Source organism: Aulonocara stuartgranti (assembly GCF_965226115.1).
Source record: "Aulonocara stuartgranti genome assembly, chromosome: 6".
Classification (NCBI taxonomy): Eukaryota; Metazoa; Chordata; class Actinopteri; order Cichliformes; family Cichlidae; genus Aulonocara; species Aulonocara stuartgranti.
The window spans coordinates 8,731,323-8,753,484 of NC_138944.1; the positions used below are offsets into that span (position 1 = coordinate 8,731,323).

General features: G+C 41.1%; 2 protein-coding genes across 2 annotated transcripts in view; one reads left to right on the top strand and one right to left on the bottom strand.

Moving 5' to 3' along the window:
* xylt1 (xylosyltransferase I) overlaps positions 1–22,162 on the bottom strand; it is an 83,416-nt gene that overhangs the window by 52,039 nt on the left and 9,215 nt on the right. The window lies entirely within an intron of this gene.
* LOC309707944 (uncharacterized protein) lies at positions 20,373–22,102 on the top strand. The gene is made up of 2 exons (XM_082535545.1): positions 20,373–20,731; positions 21,604–22,102. The coding sequence occupies exons 1-2, from the start codon at positions 20,472–20,474 to the stop codon at positions 21,872–21,874; spliced, it is 531 nt and encodes a 176-aa protein (XP_082391671.1). The 5' UTR covers positions 20,373–20,471; the 3' UTR covers positions 21,875–22,102.

Sequence of the window (22,162 nt, forward strand, 5' to 3'; positions counted from 1 at the left end):
CACGGATAAATTTAGCTGCATCTCTTGCCACACATGCTTTAACTTGTTCTCCTCTTTACTCAGTGTAAATGTAAAGAATGGTACATGACTACATCAAGGACCATGCAATAACAGTAGATATTTTGCTGGGGAACAATTTTGCAAATGGCAAAAACAAGACCCCAGTGACCCATCACATGGACTCTTCACCCTCCTGCCCTCTGGGAGGCGCTACAGGAGCCTCCGGACTAAGACCACCAGGTACCGGAACAGCTTCTTCCCCACAGCTGTCAGACTCCTGAACTCTGCCTCCTGACATCTGACCCACGTTAAACTCATGGACTGAACATACACACACACAAAATGGACAACTGTACCCTCAAACACACAATAATAACATGGAGTGAACCACCACTCACAACCACTAGCACTTTATATAGCCTCTGTAGAAATTATCCACACCCTCACCTATCTTAACTGCACTACTGTATAGCTGTATTGCCAGTGACCTGGGTCGCACTAATACAACGAACATGCGTATTATGAACAGAAGTTACGTTCCTATCTTGTCCATTTATACCCGGATTGCAAATTAATTCTGGAGAACTGACAGACTCACAGTGAAAAGGTGATGAAAAGATAGTTAGGATGCATAATGTTCTTGCTTGTTCTTACAAGCCAAACTACAGATTGCTACAGGAAAGATAAAGGAGGAGTTATAGCTGAGAGTATTTATCTCTCCATGTATGCAAAACCATTTAGCTGAGATTAGACAACTTCCTGAGCTAAAGGTAGATGACTGAATCATACGATCCTTCGGGATAAAGAAGCTTAGAGATTTATTTGGCTTCCCTCAGGTGTCAATCATAATGTTTTATTTAAATATTATAAAGGAGACATAAACTGGTATTTTCTAATGCCGCCAACGAAAAAAGATTTGCAATCTTTTCATTGGGTCAAAATGAGTTGACACAAAGCATCATCTGTTCAAGTCTCAAAGCAAAAGTCTATATCGCTGTTCAGCAATCAATATATGAGGCCCTCACAAGGTTATGCAAGAGCTAATAATTACACGGTCAGGGAGAATTGACACATGTTAAATTGTCAATTTTAGATAGCGGCAAGACTTAATGAAAATGTCTAAAACGGGAGGAAATAGTGTTTTCTGCACTCCTGTTTGTTTAGTCCACCTACATGGCGAATTTTGCATTGTGATGGCAAGAGCGAGAGAAGCAGTCTGTTCTTACTGTTGCTTTTGATCCTTTTATTTTATTTTATTTTCCAAAAATGGTGTTTGTTCTGAGTTGAACCAATTCTACCCAAAAAACAGCCCTGAAAGAGGTCCTTCAGAGGCCGTTTGTGAAGTCTGAACACGCACAAACCTGCAGGCCGCCCTAAAAGAACTGCAAGTTCCCGCAGTAGATAACAAATAATCGGTGACTTAATTTATTCACTTCAGTTGTGGTTAGTTGTTCAGCTTCATAATTATGTTTAAAACATGAAATTATATTTGTTGTTACAGAGTCATTTTTGTTGTTATATATTGGGTGGTATAACATTGCTAACTAACAGTAGATTTGTGAAAAATAGGCAAAGGTCTTGAATTAGACGATGAAAGAAGAAACGGCTTCACTATTGCGTGGCAAATATTTTTCTTGGAGGATTAGATTGGGTTCCCTTACTGCTATTTGCCTACCACTGCATTACAGTATGAATGAAGACCCCTTAAGAGGGCCAATTATTTCCCCAGGAGATAATTTAAGTCTGGTCCCTTATAATGATTTCATCTCAGACAGACAGAAAACAGTTGGTGCTGTCATGCAGGAATCAGAAATAGTGTGCAGAGGAAGTTTCTGGTTGGATATCTGCTGAGAGAATTGGGGGTGCAAATCTGTCAGGGTGCAGCACAAATGTTTACTGAAGCAGAAAAACTCTAAAAATTACTTTTTCAAAAGTGTGAATGGTTCAGTTGTTACATTTACATTTGCTTAATGCATTCTGCATGCTGAGCAGTTAAACATTCGTCTTGAATATAATTTTCCAAATGATTATAATCAATTCATTTGGAAGTCACGTCAGATTTGCATTTGAACAAAAAATGCACACAAACGAATGACTTTTCTCCAAACAGCTGTGATCCTGTGAGACACACTGCCAATGTGTAACACGTTTATGCTGTCGCCTCTAAAAATGTAATAAAATAGACTTAAATAACAATCTACTGCTTTAGAGGAATGCAGTTAATAACTGTCTAAAGTCACAGAAGTCCAGAAGTTATCTGTCAAGCAGAATGACAGGTAGATAAAGATCAGAGCAAAACAGGGAAAGCAGTTGGAGGGGAAGAAAGTGAAGGTGAGGAGTTAAGAACCTAAGCTAGCAATAACGAAAGCACAGATGGCTGATACGATCTTCAGGCCTGACACCCAGATCATTAAAACTTCTAAATGATTGAAGGCCCCACTGTCCAACAGAGACAATCCTGAGGCACAGAGGTGATTTCAGCCTTTAAGCAGTTTTCACAGTTATCAGAAACACACACAGAAAAAAAATCAACAGGCCACAATAATAGAATTTACAGAATGAAAATTTTGCACTATGGCTTTGAAAAAAACAACAAAACAAAAAACACATCAATTTGTAACAGAATGTTTTTCTTATATAAAATCTAGAGATTTCACTGCTTAACTACAGTTTTACCAGGGTCACAAAGGTTCTCTAAAATAACACTTTTCTTGGCATTTTATGGGAAATACAGAACATAATGGTGAGTTTGAGGCATCATTGCGCTCGATTAAAGATCAGATAAGAGAGATTTGAAACACTGACCTAGCAACAAACAAGTTGCTCTGTAAAGATGTTGTAAAGTTATGCCATTCTTAGCAGACAATAACATCACACTCCCGCTGTGTGTCATAATCAGAGCTTGTCTTTGTGAGATCCTCCCTTTGAAACTGTTTGCCCTCCACACATTTACAGAGATCAAAGTAAAAGTTAAAGTGAGATGGGAGAGTGCTGTTCTCAGTGTTCAACTGGTGTCTCAAAAAAAATAAGAGAATGAAATATATATCGTATTTTCCACACTAATAGGTGCATTTAAAATCCTTCAATTTTCTCAAAAATTGACAGTGCGCCTTATAATCCGGTGCACCTTATGTATGAATTCTGGTTGTGCTTACTGACCTCGAACCGATTTTATGTGGTACACAGCGCTCAAAATCTGTCAAAACATTTTTTGTTTTAGCACGACTTTGGTAAGCTATGAAGCAGCACTGCTTGATGGATTGATGGATTTTCTCTTTTTTTTTTTTGCCTGTCCCGCCAATATGTGACTTTTTATTCATGCCAAACTCTGAGTGGAATGAGTGGACTGCCTTTAATACCGATAAGATCAACCTATTTTTGCATATATTTAAAACACACTTTTGGCATCATTTACATAGACGCAACATCAGATTCTGTGGAAACTGTTAAATTAACTGCCAAGGTTCCAGAGAACAAGTAAGCTTTTCCCCTCAGTGTTGACTTTTCAAAACTAATCCCACTTCAAAACACCATGGAGTCTCTCTAAAATCTCACCAAACCTTTTAAACCCAACATCAAAAGACAGCAGGGCTGCCTGACCAGGCCACACCCAAAACAAGCTGCAACACAATCTGGTCAAATTACAATGTTCACCTCCCCCATTTCTACCCTTAAAGGGCACCTTAATATCCCCTCCACCACCTGGCTGGCATCAAAGCCTAAAAACCCAGCGCTTTGCAGGACACATCAGCAACATTTCTGGCTCTCATTTCCTTCTCCACAGCAGGGGTGCGCAGGGACATGCCAAGCCCGGCTCAGTGTGAAAGAGGTAAAGATGGAGGTAGACAGGGAGTCTCTTTTGCAGCCAATAATGTCTGTAATTTGTCCACAGATTGAGGCCAGAAGAGACAAAGAAAAGCCCTCAGACACCACTCATTTAGTTGAAAGCACATTTATGAGCTTGTGTTTGTGTGTGTGTGTGTGTGTAATTAGCAGCAATGCGTTACAGCCATCTTGCTTAACAGAGGGGTTGCTGGACACCAGGATTTCTTCATCGCCCCCATCCCAGCTGTACAGTTTGGCATGGACAGATGTTTCCACATATACACATATGAACACAAAGATACACGCAGATGGATGTGTGATGTAAAACTGCACTGACTCGCACACAGCAGGGACACACAGGCTTTTTCTTCACTGTCTCTCCTCTAGCCTTTCCTGCTGGCCTTGTATGGCCTCTACACACCCACCATATGCTAATGGCTAGAAGAGAGCTATAATTTGTAAATGATTTAACCTTTTAATAGAGAAAAGATGAGGTTGGCTACAACTGAGTCCCTCTGGATGTAAAGTCAGAGAGGAAAAATATGGACTGGAGCAGTGATTTAGACATCATATAATTGTACTGTCCAATTATCTGTGCAGTTCATATACTGAAGTGATTTGTCTGCTGTATGTGTGCTGTGTGCATGCCTACATGTGTACTTGTTGGTGATCCTTACTTGAGGATATCGTGTGCATCCTTGCGTGTGTGTGTTTGTGTGGTTTTCAAAACAAGCTGGTGCCAAGGCTTAGCTGATAGGCTAATTAAGCTCACCACAGGGAATAAATGTTTCCTCTCTGCCTGCCATTTGTCACACCTGGCACGGAAATGTCACTACGAAAAGAAACACACACACACACACACACACACACCCCGAGCAGAAGACACACGCAGTGTGAGAAGTGCTGAGGCGACAGAGCTAGTGTGTGAAAATAAGTGAAAGGGGGGGGGGGGGAAAACACACGAGCAGGAAACTAAAAAAGAAACAAATGAGACACAGATGTACAGCAGGAGAGAAAAACATGCAGGGAATTGTGCAAATGAGAGACAGTGGTCGCCCCATGATCGGAAGGTCGGCGGTTCGAATCCACTTAACGGCTACCCTGAGGTACCCCTGAGCAAGGTACCGTCCCTACACACTGCTCCCCGGGCGCCTGCTTAGTGGGCTGCCCACTGCTTCACTGAGTGAATGGGTCAAATGCAGAGAAAAACAAGTAATTTCCCCATGGGGATCAATAAAGTATCCATTATTATTATTATTATTATTATTATTATTAAAAATGATTAAAAAATATTAGTGGGGGGAAGAAAAACTTTCTGAGCTCTGCCAGACAACATCATCATCATTATGATCAAACGGCATTGAGCCTCATTAGTATGACGTTGCTGCTAAATAAAATGTGAATAAGTGCTTCTTTCAAGTACAGTCATGTTAACATATTCCGCAGGATAAGATTACAAAATTAATTGAGCCTTTGTAACTCATAAATCACAACATCTCATTGCTGTGGCAAATCTGATGCATTCATTTTTATTTATGATTGTTTTCATCAGCTGATAGTGTAATACGGGTGACATATAGTTACGACTCCCATCTGGGCTTTGCACTCGTGGCACATACACCTCTGAATCAACAGCCCACAGTTTTTATTCTTCTTCTGTTTTATACCTTTTTAAAGTTTTAGCTCAAAGCCAATACTTTGTCTTCAAAATGTCATAAACCAGCTAATGGTCTGTGACAAAAATGGGTCATGCAAAATGTTAGCAAAGATGAAATATTTATCAGAAACAAGAGGTGCACATAAAGCGTAGTAATCCGCAGTGTCGGCAGAGTAATTGTGTAAGGACGTAGTGTAGTGTTGTAAGGTGCTGACGCCAGAGACAAGCAAGGGACACGCGAGACCACCCACTCACACTCCGACACCAAAATGAACCAGAACAGATTGCAGAATATTAAATAAACCAAATCCAAATCCAAATCAACCTACAGAGCAGGAGCCTTCACAAAAAGCAGATTCTGCACATGAAAGTGAATTTGAAAAATCCTTTCCATTGGCTCAGTCGTTCCTTGAATAAATCCCTGCATAGTCTGACGACAAAATCTAAACTCCTTGTTTCGGTGGATTCAAAAGTTCTGCAGGAGCTAATAAAATGAAAGCTTTTCGTGCACTTTCTTCAGTGAAGTGCAGTGCTGTGATATTTCCTAGTAATAACACATAGGGGTTGTTGATCGGACAAAACGGTGGTTCAAAAAAACAAACCACATATATAAAGACACCTATTTGATTTGGCAAATGCATGCCGGCAAATGTGTGCTGTTATGATGAGACAGAGTACCGGGCTGTGGTCGACTCCTTTGTCACGTGGTGTGAGCAGAATCATCTGCAGCTCAACGTGGCAAAGACCAAGGAACTGATCGTGGACTTCAGGAAGACCAGGAAACACTTGACCCCTGTTTCAATTCAGGGGGTCAGTGTTGACATTGTGGAGGACTATAAATACCTTGGAGTACACATTGACAATAAACTGGACTGGGCTAAAAACACCACAGCACTTTACAGGAAGGGCCAGAGTCGTCTCTATTTTTTGAGGCGACTGAGGTCCTTCAACATCTGCCAGAAAATGCTGAGGATTTTCTATGAGTCTGTTGTGGCCAGTGCGATCCTCTATGCTGTTGCATGCTGGGGGAGCAGGCTGAGGGTCGCAGATGCCAACAGACTTAATAAACTGATCCGTAAGGCCAGCAATGTTGTGGGGATGGAGCTGGACTCCCTCAAGGTGGTGTCGGAGAGGCGGATACTGTCCAAGATAAAGACAATGTTGGATAACACCTCCCACCCACTCCATGACATGCTGGTCAGTCACAGGAGCTCGTTCAGTGAGAGACTGAGATTACCGAAAAGCACCACTGAACGACACAGGAAATCATTCCTGCCTGTGGCCATCTCCCTGTACAACGCATCCACTTAACACACTGTTTGCTGCTACAACTACACATGTTTCTTTTCCAACTATTTATTTATGAGTGACTTATGTATGTATGTATGTATATATATGTATATATTGTACTATTCTTAGTTAGTGTATTGTCTGTCTTGTCTTAATGTTGGTTTAAAATGGAGCACTGTAACAAAAAATAATTTCCCCCAGGGATCAATAAAGTATTCTGATTCTGATTCTGATTCTGATTATGACCCAACCTGTGGGTAAAGACAATATCCTTTCTTATTTTGTCTCGTCTTATTTGTCGCTAACATGTTGTTTTGGTTGTCACGTTCCACGGGATAAAAGCGATCGATTGTTGTGGCCGATGCGGATAATGACACCTGAGCCCACAATGGTCAGGACAGCGGTTTTCCTGTTAGGTACTGTGTGTGCCGTGTTACACTTCAGCTTACCCTCCATTTTTCTCTTTCAGACTCTCACACACCCACAGATGAGCTTCTTCACACTGAAATCTGCTGTTTATTACAGGCGTGACAGCTTAAGTGGAGTGTAGCCCCACAGCCATTGTAACAGTATCACCAATAACTACCAGTCCCGACCCTGCTGCTGCTGCTGTAAAGTTGAGCAGAGCACCACACACCTAACAGTCCACAGGAGATTTGAGGTTGTGGTAAGTGATGATGACAGAAATTATGTAAAGCCTCCTCCAGCTGACATGAGTTTTGGGGAGAAATTGAGAGAACGGGGAAAAAACTACCCTCCTACTGTTGTAACCATCTCTTGTTAGATTGAAACAAATGACCTGGTGATGTTGTTGTGGCGCACAGCAGTGAAATAGATGCTTTCTGAGCAAACACTCCATGCGTGGATTACACAGTGCAGGGCTGAGTGCTGGAGTGTGGCGCACAAGTGTTGGGGGGTAATTTACTTTCATTTCAGCTTGCTTGAAAATGTAAACTGAAACTGCTGTTCATTTGCAAGCGATTATTGCCCAATAGATTAGATATAACATCCTTTTCGGAGCAGAAGTTTTGCATTGTTCAAACTTTTATCGAATCCAGCTCTCAGAATTGATTGCAATTGAAAATAAAGTGAGTTCTTATTGGCCAAACAGTGCGAGGATGCACACGGGTGTAATGTTGTCAGAGCACATGGAAATTACCGTAGCTGTGCAAGTCAATGACGATTGTGAAGCCTCCGCATTAGAGATGCTGCGCCTGACTTGCTCTTTTTTTCCACCCAGTGCTGAAATTAATGCATGCCACATGGTGTTATTTCCACGGATCACTTCAAAGGGAAGTAGAATCAAAGATCTTGTACTTTATGGAAGCACACTGGCGTCAGAGGCTTACTGATACTCGCCTTTTTCATCTTTGTTCCATGGAGTCCTCTTATCAGCCTCTTGTCAACATGTCACTTAGTCATCCTTAACTAACACCAATCTTGGTACCAGCTGTCCTTTCTTCCTTCTCCTCCCTTCCTCCTCTTGGGCTGCCTCTCGTTGTTCATGCCATCTCTCTCCCCCCGTGTTGACAATCGACACATTACCATCGCTGTCATCTGCTCTAAGTCGCAATCCGTGCAGTCCAACAGCACCCGTATGGTCCCAACCTGTCCAGCACAGCAGAAAAAGGCGGGGCCCATATGGAGGGAGCTTTCTCACAGAGGGAATGTATCCTGGATGGCAGTGGGGACAGTAGCTAGATGATGCTTATAGACCGGTGACTGTTGTGCTGTAATGATGTGGAAACGTAAGCTGCTTAAACTGCAAGGTGGGACTATTTTCTTGATGCTCGTAGCATTCTGTCTCCTTTCTTTTCATTTTTATTTCAGAGTTTTCTCAGGAAGTTTAAAGAACAGAACATCACTCATATCAGATGAGTTACAGCCTATTCAGTTGATTTTTTCATGACACCTTAACCCCTTCTGAATCTGCAGCATCCTTCTTTTTTGTATGCACCACTGAAACTTCTCTCCATACGCTCCACCAGTTAATACTGAGACAACAACAGCTCACTGTGTTGTCATTAAAGACCAATGTTCCCATGCAGCAGTGATAAAAGAGGAGAAGAGCAGAAATCAGACAGTATATGAGCTTGCGCCTCTTAATCTCTCCTCCTCCGGCTCAGCCTAACTGACATTTTCTTAATTTATTCCTCTCAGGATTCCAACATTTTAATTAGGTCACTCCAAATCTCCTCCCACGCAGCGTTATTCCGAAAAACTTTTTTATTTCATCATATTTGTCATTTGCCTGCTTCTTCTCTCATTCTCTCTCTTTTCATTTCCTTTTTCGTACTTGTCAGTTTTGCTCAGTGGGTTATCTCACTAATGATGTACGGTAGTTTTCCGACCTGCTCCTGCCAAAAGTAAATACAGCAGAGGTAAATACATAATTGAATCGTGGAAATACATTTTTAAAAAGTGGGTTTAAATAAATAAATGTCTTCTCGGTATTTATGTATTAGAAAAAAATGTAAAGATTAGTGGAAATAAATAGTTGAAGTGCTTCTGTCAACTTTAAAATGGCTATGGTCTGTGCTGTATATGTGCTTATATATGTTAATGTAGGTTAGTGTCTGCAGTGTGTGTGGAGGCGTGACATCATATTTTGCATAAGTGTCTCCTTGAGACCTTATACAAAGTTCCTATGGCTCCCTGCACTATGCACACCTCTGTGTGTGTGTGTAGTTGTACTCTGAGAGTTTTTTTGTTCTCTACTATAAGAGAAAATATGTTCTGTATAATCTGTAAGTTGTTTCTGAGTGTGGCAGGAGTTCTGGCTTATCTCCAGCCTCAATGGAAACAAGAGGAAATTACTTTTCTGCAAAGCATCAGACAAGGCAAAATCCTTACCACGTTTTCCAGTGGCGCAGCAGGACATACACTGCGACTTAAGTGCTTTGCTGAAGGGGCCTAACACAGAACAGAAACAGTTCTCTTCTGGTTGCAATTCCCTTTAATGATCAGTCAGTAGGAGTAAGTGCCCTAAAACACCACGCTGACAGATGACTGTTTGGTATGGTGACTGTTAGGTCGTGGTAAAATGTCTCCATGCGACCGTCACTAGTAGTTTTGGTAGCGTGTACGGCTGTTTTGTCTATTGCCACTCATGTTTCGGCTGATGTTTTGGTCGAGTGATATGATGCATGGCACATAAGTCAATAAACTGTAATTAGGAACTGCAAAGAAAGAGATGAGAGATGTTATAATCATAACCACATGAAAGCAGTTTTAAACTGGTTTCGACATTCAATCTGTGAATGTCCACACCAGATATGGGTCCCTCCATTGAGGTCATTAAGAATTTTTAATGCAGTAAACACGCTAGTGTAACATGATGCTAAGAGATGGACCAAAAGCTTAAAAAAGTCAGTATGGAATTCCACGCTGAGAGTCAGGAGGACAGAGGACTTGTTTGGGACTTACCTCTTCTGTCCAGCTAGCTAGCTAGTGAATAATTAGATTATTGATCTAGTAATGATTTGTTGATTGTGAATATTAAAATCCAACTTGGGCTTGATGGCCTTTTGATACTCCTTTCTTATCTCGTTTCTGAGTATCAGGGTCATATCACTCACGCTACACTTAATGTAACTGAAATGCTGCATTTTCAAGCAGAGAAAGGTGAATTAACCTCCCAGGACCTGGCATCACATTTTGGGATGCCTGGACCAAAATACGTAATTTTTCTCTACAAGGTCCTGATATCCGCTTACGAGGACATTATACTGTCACTGTTCTATCAAAATTTAAAATTAATGTCCTCATATGTGGATCTCATTTTTCTCAGAAACAAAAATTCGGTAAAAAAAAATAAAAATCTAGTAATTCTTTGTTTTTAAATTCATCAGGTCCCAATCAACCCAAATAGCAAAGAAAAATCAAAAATGCATGCCATGAAAGAGTTCGGGTCTTAGGAGGTTAAATATAAAAACTCATTTAGTTGACCCACTAAGGAAGTTCTTTTGGGTCTTGTATTCCTTACAGTTGTATTCTCGCTCTCAGGAAAAAACATAAGGACTGACTGCACTGTGAGACTTTGGATTTAAGAATTTCCTGGCTTAGTTTTGTCTGCTGCTTCTTTTCCTGTTATGGAGTTGGGATGTAGCCAGGGGAAATTCAAGTCTTCCATATCCACTTGCACACTTGTAGTTACGAAAAGACACAGACATCTGTACACTCAGCCACACAGATAAATAAATATACACCTGATATTACCATGAAAACAACGTTTTAAATTACTAACTAAGTAGAAATACTTTAATCGTTTTGCAGAGTTTGTTTGGTCGATTCTGGTACTCTGATATAGAGACACAGTCCTCTAGAGGAATGCCTGCCACATCCTGATCTACCACAGTCCAACCACCACCAATCAGACTTTCCTACCACAACTCGGAGCACTTCAAACTGTTACGCTGTTGACTGCGCTCAGTGCTGATCCATAAGAATGAAACAGAGCTACAAGGCCCAAAGATTGCTAATACATGACCTTCTAAGAGAGATAAGCTGAGAAAGCCTGCTCTATCTTCACCACACAGTGAGGGCTATAAAGGCTGAGCTCTAGCCTTGTTGTCTCATGTGCTTGAGGGTTCAGCTAAAGCAGCTCTTTGCAGCTCGAATTGTGTCTCTGCACTCCATTTCGAAGAGATTCTGCCAGACAAGTAATTATGTGGTTAGCCTTGGCAAGTGGTGGGGGATAGCTGATTCTTGGTACAACTGAAGGACCAGAAGCCGAAGGCTCCGCTAGCCAGCTACAGTGATGCACTGTGTGGCAAACCGAAACCAGTCGGGAGCTACACTCCCTCTTTCCGAGAGGAAACTGTTTAAAGAGCCACACAGAGTCTCCTGTGTGCATGTGTGTGTGAATGCGATGCAGCGAGTACTTTTACTTAAGAGTGCAGGGATAGCCTAGGTTCACTGGGTTCAGCCACACTATGAATCTAAAGACTGCTTTGTATGCATGTGTTGGGTGTTTGTATGTGTTCAGGGGATTAGATTTAAGAGTTCCAAACTCTAAAAAAGCACAAAGAAAAATCTGTCACTTACTGACCAAATCACTGGCCACTATCCACAGACCTTTGCATTGTTGTTTGGGGCATTTATTGCCCTCCAACAAAATCAAGTCACTTAAAATACACTGAAAAACAACAGGAGCTGACCCAAAGTGCTTCCCAGTAGTCCAGCATACAGAAGTATACAAGTGTACAAAAACACAGTGAACAGAAACAGTGATAAGACTGAACAGAGTGCCAAAAAATATCAAAGACCAAAATGTGCAAACATTGCCTTTATCCACTGTATTGTGGAGAGATTTAATGATTCTATTACCATGCAAAACAAATTCTAATAGAAAGTGACAGATCTAGCCTAATGCCTACTAGTACATACGGAAACCATATGGGCTTGTCATCATAGTAAAGACAGCTTCTGCTGCTCTAATCACTCCGACATAGCAGATGCACAGACTGAGGCATTATTGGCAAAATTAAAGCTTCTTCCCCCTTTTTCACATCGTGAAACAGCTGTCCAAAATTTGAGAGTGTAAGCTGGAGAGAAATAAGAGAACAAGGGAGAGTGGGAAAGAGAAAGAGAGTGCAATGAGGAAGGGAGCAATGGTCCAAAGTCATACCCCAGAGCGAGTCAGATAAGATACCCCAGAGCTGAGGATTAAGTTTTTGATCCAGATTTTAGTCTGGATTTGGAGCTTTTTCCGCAAGCTGGGTCCATCTGAAAGTCAGGGTTTGCTCAGCGATGTCATGTTGTTTATGTGCGTATTTGTAGGAAACAAAGCGACAGAAGAACGTGTTTACGGCTCATGGTCGCTTGGTATTCAGAGTACATCGCAGCCGGTGCCAACCACAGTAGAAGCAGTTAGCCAGTCCGGCAGTATCAATTTGTCAACATATCCCAGCAAAAATCCTCTAGGGCCCCTGGGAGCCAAAGCAGGGTATTGGTATGAGCGTAGAGTGCCTGGGGTGACCCAGCAGGCATATTTAGCCCCATTTACCATATTTACTAGCATTACAACAAAAATATACACACAGCTGCAGCGTTATATTAACAGCTGCTATAGGAAAGGGTCAAAGACAGTGCATGGCACGCAGCCTGTGTCCTCTGAATCACGAGTCAGCTGGAGGCTGAGACGACATGCAGAGCATGACATGAACACACACACATATACACACACAGACACACACGAACATATCAAGACAGGACTAAAGCTTTCCCTGACCTCTGACGTTCAACGCTGCATCCACCTACCCACATACACCCTTAAAGAGCGCATACTCAGGGGTATGATAAATTCACAAACTCTCATCCATTAAACATAATAAGGTGCAGGTTTTCTGCACATGATATATATAGTATGCAGCACACACTGACAGGCCTTACAAGTAACAAACAGTGAGATCTCGGGCATCTCTCTGACGCTTACCACACAGTGCATTTATAATTTACTGTGCATGTACTTTCTCTGGGATGTTCTTACTCTTCCTATTGGGCACGGAAAAAGATATAACTGAGGAATGCAGCGACCTATAACATGCTGTCGCTTTATTATGTTGAAGAAACTGCAAAAAGCAATTTGTTCTCACATTTGTTGTGGAAAGCTAACTCACTCTTTGCATTTATGCAAATTACATAAATTAGGGTGGAATAACCTAACTAGGTTTCACTTTTTTGATGACTGCATTGTCACCAGGTGGGATAAACTGCACCTAAAAGACAGAAACCACTGCAGTGCACTGCATCTACCTGTAAGTCACGGCCACACACCTAATACTGCAACTTTTATTGCGTGAGATGTAAAAGTACTTCCTTTCACAGTTGGTATTAAGGGCTATATATATATATTAGCTATAGAGAGCAAAACTACAACTGCCTTGGTTGTAAGCATACTTTTTAATGTTGTATTGGTGGACATCTAAGAGGATTACCTTACTTTTTTTGAGCCAGCGAAAAGTGGCCACTCCAGAAACTGTAGTTTCTGTAGCACTTCCATTCATTTTTCAGCCCTGGAGGTCCTGTTCAAACTACAGCTTAATTTCAAGGTCCTCTTACCTACATATTCTGCTGCTTTTTGACAATATTAAGCAATCCTTATTAGCAGATGGCGCTTGGTATAATGGAAAATTTGAGCATTAAAATCTCCATGACCTAAATGAGCAGCCTCCATCTGCTGATAAGGAACATGCTAGAGGGGATCATGTGAAGTAGTAGCAGATAAAGTCTCACTTGTTGCTCTCGTCTTAAAATTGCCTGTGTCAAGGCAGCAGGGGGAAAAAAGTGGACTTAGACATCAAAGATCTGACAAAGAGCCATTCTTGCAACATCCTTGCACCAAATCCCAGAAAATGACATAATGCATTTGTGGACATGGACTACCATAAACACCAACAAAACACAAACAAGGATGATCAAAACCAGGATGGCAATTTACAAGGAATATTTGACATTTTTGGAAGATCTGCTTGTGAATTTTCTTGCTCTTGAGTTATAAAAAGAAAAGATTAAGCAGACTGTATACTAGGAGAAACAGAAAGCCAGGCTTTATTCAGAGGTAACAAAATCCTTCACTCATAAACATGCTATTATCTATTTAGCACATATGACAATTTTGACATTTTTGGTTAAACAGGATTGTGCAGGAATAATTTCAGTTAAAGCAATGTAATACTCACAGAAGGTCTAGCAAAAAACGCACAATAATTTAGAGAAGCTAATAATCCTGCTTATTAATCTCCCTCACTGCCACTGGACATAATGCCAGGGAAAATATAGTTCTATGCCTTTGATTGTTCTTTGTACCTTACAGCAACACACTCACATCAGGCAAATAGCTACCAACTCATTACACTCCCCCTCTATTGCTGTTAAATTGCAGTCATTTGTGTCTTTTAGGCAAATAGACTTGAGTGCTAAGCAAGCAGACATGCCCTGGCTGAAATATAATTGCCTTGACCAAATCTCTTTCTCAGCAGTTAAGAAAATTATATCTGCACAGTCTATATACCTCTGGAGCAAATGTGCACGAGCCTAATATGAATAAACACACCAACTTGGTCACACGCTGAAAATCATCCATCCAATGTATACGCCAGGATTGGTGTACTTCCTTTTAAGCCCCACAGAAGCTCTGCCCAGACCTCTAAAAAAAAGAGGTATCATCTATACACCAATTAAACTGAGAATTGTCTAAAATTGTTCTTGTAGGCCTAGTTGCCACGGCAATTAAGCAAAGAAACTTGAGGACAAAGAAAAAAAAGAAGAAAATCTCAGGCTGGCTATTTGGAGGGGCACGCGAGAGGAAAAAAGAGCAGCATTGTTCTCTGTTTGAGCTCATACACACAAACACTAGCAGAGTGCTGACACCAATAAGCGGTCAATGATTTTCCTAATGGTTCTCCTCTATGGAAAGCCAATTCTCCTGAGGATGCTTAAAACACTGAAAGCCATGTGTAAACTCTACTCCTGCTCAAACACAGATATAAACACAAACACACGCAAGTCTAAAACCTGCCTTGGCAAATTCTCAACCTCCGTTTAACTTCTCTTTTTCTCCTTTACAACAAAGTGCATGTGTATGGATTAACCTTTCCTCTCCCTTTCTTTTGATATGCAGGCATACCCAGTCTTTCACCTTTAGCAAACTCCCTGTAACGGCCATTGCAGGAAACACAGAGGCCGTTATACATGAAGTATAACTCATACACGTGAGCTTGGGTCTTGAGAGTGAAAAACATGCAACACTTGAGCTAATTGTTAAGTGCTATTGTGAAAAAATGACCAAGCTTCCCTGTTTACTGAAATAGAATCATGAATGCTTTATGTAGTATGTATCCAAAATGTGTTTGATATTACGCTTGCACAATCACACTTCCTAATTAACTTCTCTTCCTTTGCCCCCTGTTTCCTGCTCACACATATACATGTTTTTTTTTTGTACAGTGTAATTTCTCTATACCTCTGAGGCCCTGTATCCAATGAAGTAGAACAGAAACTGGAAGTATAGCTGGAGACAGATGAGAAGGGTGAGTAGTGGAGAGCACAAAGTGAGGGAAAGTAAAAGCGAGAGGAAATGGGAATAAAATAAGTGGAACGAGAGCAATCGACAAGAAAGAGAATCTAGTGAAAGAGCAGGTCAACTCAGGCGGTGGCAGTGTGGAAGCGTCTACGGAGCGTTGCTGATGTGATGGCATGATGATGATGGTGTTGATGATTCACCGCTGGTAGGAAATCAGAGAGAAGAACGTATTATTATCACGCAGCTCAATTACACCGCAATTTCTCCCCGGCAGCGACAGCCTCTGCAGGGCTCCTCATTGAAGCTGATTTGGGAGGCCTGCGGCGTCTGGAGGACCAGAGAATGACTCAGCAGTGCGGTAAGACATCCCCACTTGAGAAGGGAGAAGAAGAGGAGGCAGGAGAGGACGACCGGGGAGTGAAAGAGTGGTATGAAGAGACTGAGCGAGTATTTAAGGAGAATGGTGAAAAATATGGGAGCGTCTGCGTCGAAATCTCATGAGCTCTGCACTTAAAGTGTTCGGCAGAGTGGAAGCAGGCAGGAAGGACAGACAGGATCTAAATGCGCTGCTGATGGAGAAAACACCTGTTCAGTAATGGGTACCAGCTCTCCGGCTGTTCCCGGTGCTTTAATATGAATACTGAAGAGCAGCTATTCAGGTGGTGCTTTATAATTTTATTTACTCCCAAAGTGTGTGTATGTTATGCATGAGCCAAGGGAGAAAGCAGAATGATGAAAACCTTTGTGTCCATGCAGTAGGGGTGTGTACGTCTGTGAGAGGCAGATTGCATGTGTGAGTGTTTTTTGTGATTCAGGACAGAGACCATTTTAATGATTTTATGCATTCTGCTGTTGCGTGCCTTTAGCACAGAAGGGACACTGAAGAGTGTGTGGGAGTGTGTATGCACATGTAGGCATTTTATGTAGGTGTTTGCATCTACTGGTGCATCCCTGCTGTCTCTAGTGTACCTGAGAATTTCCTGTACAGTGGCTACCCGACAGCAAGGGCAGCTTCAGCTGAACTGTTACAATTGACTTCATGGTGAGGAATTACTTAATATGACCTTGGCAATAAACTCTCCCGCATAACATGTCATGATCACGATTATGATTTGTTCTTCCAAACATCGCCGCACTTTACGATTTTATCACAGGAGATAACCTCTTTATGTTAGTGTAATCTGAGCACATTAATTTTAATCTAACATATCCTTAATGTATCTTTAATGCTGCTTTTCTAAATATTTATTTGTAAGAGATTAATTAAACCACTCTGTGCAATCTAAATAATGTTCAGAATATTGTTGAATTAATACAACTAGGGCTTCAACCAAACATTTGACTATCCAGCAACTCCTTTGTGGATTTTAATTTTAAGTTTTAGTGTTACTTGCTCTTGTTCTTAATTACTACAGACTTTCATATCTAGATTTAACTCCTTTTCAAATGCCTTTAACTGTTTTTTAATCCCTCTGCTTTGTAATGACTGTTCTCCAATTTGTGACTAAATGTGACTCAGTTACCCCCATCACACCATATTTGACTATTTTTCAACAATTTTTATTCTTGACTGCTTGATACAATCAACTTGATTTCCAACACAGCAGGTTTTCAGGTTTCAGCTCTGTTGAATGTATGACTCTACCTGCAACCTGCCACGGGCCAAACCATAACTAGCTGGTCAATGCAGTTAAACAGGAAATGGTATTTACCTTAGGAGCTGTTGGAGACCAAACTCAAGCTTAAACCGGGACACTCATGAGGAGAGAAAAAACTCACACAAATAATAGTCCTAGTTCGGTTTTTGTTATGTTTATGATCTCGTGTTGATTTTATAGTTCTCCTCCTTCAGGTTTCTTAGTCTTTAACCATTCTGGCCATTCCAGTTTTCTGTCTTCCTGCTTCAAAGTGTGCTGTTTGTTACTGTGTTTGGCATTTCCTGTTTTATTTTGTTAATCATAATACTTCCTGTCTTTGTCTCATTCATTTCTCTAATTCCCTAATTGTGTCCTAATTACTCTGGCTTGCTTAGCTTTGTGTTTCTTATTCTGTCGTTTGTGTCTTTGTTTGTCAAGCATTCAAGAGCAAAGAAAATTTTAAAGCAAGAGAAAAAAATAAAAAAGACTGATTTGGGGTAGGAAGCACAGTGTTGTGGTGCACTATTGCCTCATAGAAAGAAAAGAAAGTGTACTTTATTGATCCCCGTGGGGAAATTCCTCTCTGCATTTAACCCATTCACTCAGTGAAGCAGTGGGCAGCCATTGGGTGCCCGGGGAGCAGTGTGTAGGGACAGTACTTTCCATCCATTTTGTGTGGAGTTTGCATGTTCGCCCAATTTCTGCGTGGATTCTTTGCGGGTGCTTGTGCTTTCTCCCACAGTCCAAAGACATGCAGGGGGTTAGATTAATTGGTAATTCTAAATTGAATGAAGGTTTGAAGGGTTATCTGTCTCTATTTGTGTCTTATCTGTCTCTGTCGCTGCCACAAATTAGCTATCTGTCTAGAATGTACCCTACTTTTGGCCCTACAACAGTTGTTATAGGCTCCAGCTCCCCCACAACTCCCCCACAAGGGGAAGAATACATGAATGGATACATATTATACTGATACTTATAGGTGAATTTAAATCATACTTTTGCATTATTTTGCAAATAATGTGATGTTGTTCTTTAATATTCACCTGCTTGCATTTTTATTATTTAAAGTAAACCAGGTAGGTGACTGCCCCATTGCATGCATGGAGCTTGCATGCTAGAATTTTATCCATGGTTAATACAAAGAAATATCCTAATGGAACAACTTATCAGTCAGAGTGAAGAAGTAAACCAGTGGAGTCACACCAAGTCAGTTGTGTTGAAACATCAAGCTGAGATTATTCTTTCAAACATCTTCCTCAGTCTAATCCCAAATCAGAGCTCTTATTATATATTTACGGTTGATAAAACCTGCTGATCACTGTCTTGGCACCAGATTTCCACTAAATCTAAGATTTTACCAACAGAGAGAAAAATTACAGACCTGAACCCTGAAGGAGTGGAGACTATTTGGGCTCAGGTTAGTTTCCAGAAACGGTCTCCAACCACAGAAGTCTATGCCAGTGGGACTCAAGCTACACTAACAAGCCTTCAAACCAAACCGGGTTCCCCAGAGGATTACGCTGGGATTTGAGTCGACATCGGATTTGTAGAAGGGATGAGACGTTCATCTTTTCTTTTTTCCATCCAACATTTCTTCTTCCAGCTTTCTTCTGTCTTACATATCTGTCTTTCTTTCTCTGCATGTCTCTATCTCTCTTTTCTTTCCCCTCTGACTTTCTCTCTTAATCACGCAGACAAGTCTTCTGGGCTGTTGGCATTCAGCTCCAGTTGTGAGAAGAAGAAAAAAAAGAGGAGGAGGAAGAGGAATAAAAGCACTGCTGTCAGTTCTTCTTCTCTTGCTCTACGGGACTGGAAGGACAAAAGCTTTCCCTGACAGACCGGATAGCCCTATCTCTACCCAGCCATCATGTCTTTACCCTGTGTCTTCACCACACCGCCATGTGCTCTTTTCTCTTTCTGTCATCCTCCCTCCCTCTGTCTTACTACAATAACACAGTACATGGAGATTAGTGTATGGCATGTTGAGGAGGAAATAGCAAGGCGCTGGCTCATTGTCAGTGTCATTAGTACGTGTGGGCATGATTACATGTTAATGTATTTGCATTTTACATGTGGACCAGTGTGTTGCATGTTGCTGCAACGATTTAAGGGAAGTGGACAGTCTGTCATGTGCTTCCTCATTGACAAGACTGTCATCCTAAGTAAGATGTGACCATTAGGGTTAAAAGAGGAACAATCTCCATACTGTTTAATGAGCCACAGCAAAAGCTCATTCATGGTGAATGCTGCAGGGTATCCAACAGAGATGCTACATATGCAGTGTGCAGTGTCATCAAGGCCAAAACATCAGCAAGAAAAGAGACGTGAGTGCCAGTACAGAAAATCTGACCTGCAGTTTCTCATCATGTCTACTTGACAGCCTACACCAGGAGGAAAGCAAATCACTTACTGTATGTTCCTTTAGAAAAAAGATAAAGATTACTTGAGTTTGTGTTTTAGCAGAAACCAGCTGCAGAGTTGCAGAAATGAGTTGTTAAATCAATCAAAAACTGAACTCAAACAGTTTGTGTGCACCGGTGGCAGAGATGATTTTTATATTTAAAAAAAAATAGTGGGTGATAATTTCTCACAGCGTTTAGTCTTTTAATGGCCAATTTTCTTCAAGCTGAATGTAAAATAGGCTTTTTAACATCAAATCAGAAAGACTAAGATAGCGCTTATGACCTCAGTATGTCATCATCGAGTTTATTTTCTCAGACAGCACTGCTTCAGAGATGCTCACACCTGTTTTTATTAATCAGCAAATTGCCAATCAACCATGATCGTGTAAAAAAATTGGCAGAATATTTCTCAGGTTATAAGTGTGTTCACACCGAACGCGATGGACGCGAATAAAACGCCCCAAACGCCCCTAATTTGACGCGTGTACATTCGCGTCTCAACGCGTGTCCAAGAAAAATCCATCGCGCGTGAACCGGAAATGTGGGAGGAATGTGGGAGGGAGTTGTGCCAGACCGGTATCTTTGCAAGATGGCAGCTATCGAGCTAGCGCTTGAAGAGAGAGTCTCCCTTCTCTATGTACTGTGGAGAGCAGAGCAGCAGCGTAAAAGACGTCCTCGCCGTACCTGGGTCCATCAGGTCCTCCAGAGGCATGAGCAGTTTGGTGAGTTTCACCACTTGCTCCAGGAGCTGCGCCTGGATGACGGCCGATTCCAGCGCTATCACCGTCGGCCAGTTTGAGGACCTGCTTTCCCTCGTCGGTCCCAGCATTGCCCGCCTAGACACCAACTACAGGCGCTCAATCCCACCTGCAGAGCGCCTGTCCGTCTGCCTGAGGTTAGTAAAACTATTTAATACGGTAGTCCTTTATTGATATCTGTGCTAATATGCTAATCCATCCAGTTATACACTGCTAACATGGATGTGCTATGCTAACTGAATGCTGTCGGTGTTTACTGAAAGCAAACTGTGGTACAGAGACGACTCTTTATAATATTTCTAGTGATACTCAGAAGCTCTCATCAAGTCCCGATTTAATTCGATTTATGCTGTTATCAGTGTTTGAATGATAGCATGGCTGTGGTGTCACATCAATGTATGCGCTCGGTGTTTGCTGATATCAAACTGTAGCATTAGGACCTTTGTAGTGATACTCACTCCTTTTTATTTAGACCTGGTTTAATTCTGGGATAGTTGAATATTTGTATATAATCCCTGCAGCTGTCAGACTCTATAGCAGGGGTCACAGCCTTTATTAAAACAGAGTTAGATAAAACTGAACAGTTTGGTTCATCTCTAGTTACATGGTTCTATCTTGATAAGCTGTCTTATCACAGATTAATTTTTCAAAAATATTAATGATTTAAGCAAGGAAAGGGCTACATGTCAACATACAACTCTTTATTTCTATTAATGTCTTACTTCATTCCTACCTGATTGACATGTTTAGGAATTATGAGTGATTGGCTCACTGTAGTTGTGAAAGTTGCTACCAATCAAATTATGATATGTTAAAGTTAAAACAAAACACAACTGTTTTAGATATTATCTAATATACATTTTGTAATTATCCTTATAATTACAAAAGGTTTTATGTAAGATTCATGTTTTGTGATTTAAATCTGACATCACAAAAGTATTTTGGAATTTGAATGATGTATTTTGTAACTGCAGTACACATAATACTGATTTTGAACAATTTTGTCCAGGTTCCTTGTCACTGGGGACTCCTTCAGGACCATCGCGTTCAGTTTCAGAGTCGGTGTGTCCACGGTGAGCCAGATCACCCCCCAGGCAGCGACGTCCATCTGGGACTGTCTAGTGGACGACTTCATGGCTGTGCCTTCACCTGGAGACTGGCGCTCCATCACAGAGGGATTCCAGGAGCGCTGGAACTTTCCTCTCTGCTGTGCAGCTCTGGATGGGAAGCACATCCAGACAAAGGCACCCCATATATCATATAGGAGACACACACATTGATATACACTAAATATTCATTTCATTTCTTTTTTGTGGTGCCCAAATTGATGCACCTGCTTGATTTTGTTTAAACAATTATTGCACACTTTCTGTAAATCCAGTAAACTTCTTTTCACTTCTCAAATATCACTGTGTGTGTCTCCTGTATGATATTTAACTGACATTTTTTATTGTAACAACCAACAATTTATACAGGAAAATAATGTCTATTAACAAGGTTGCCCAAACTTCTGCATCCCACTGTATCAGTATATTTTGTCATTAGTATAATATGAAATAAATTCTACA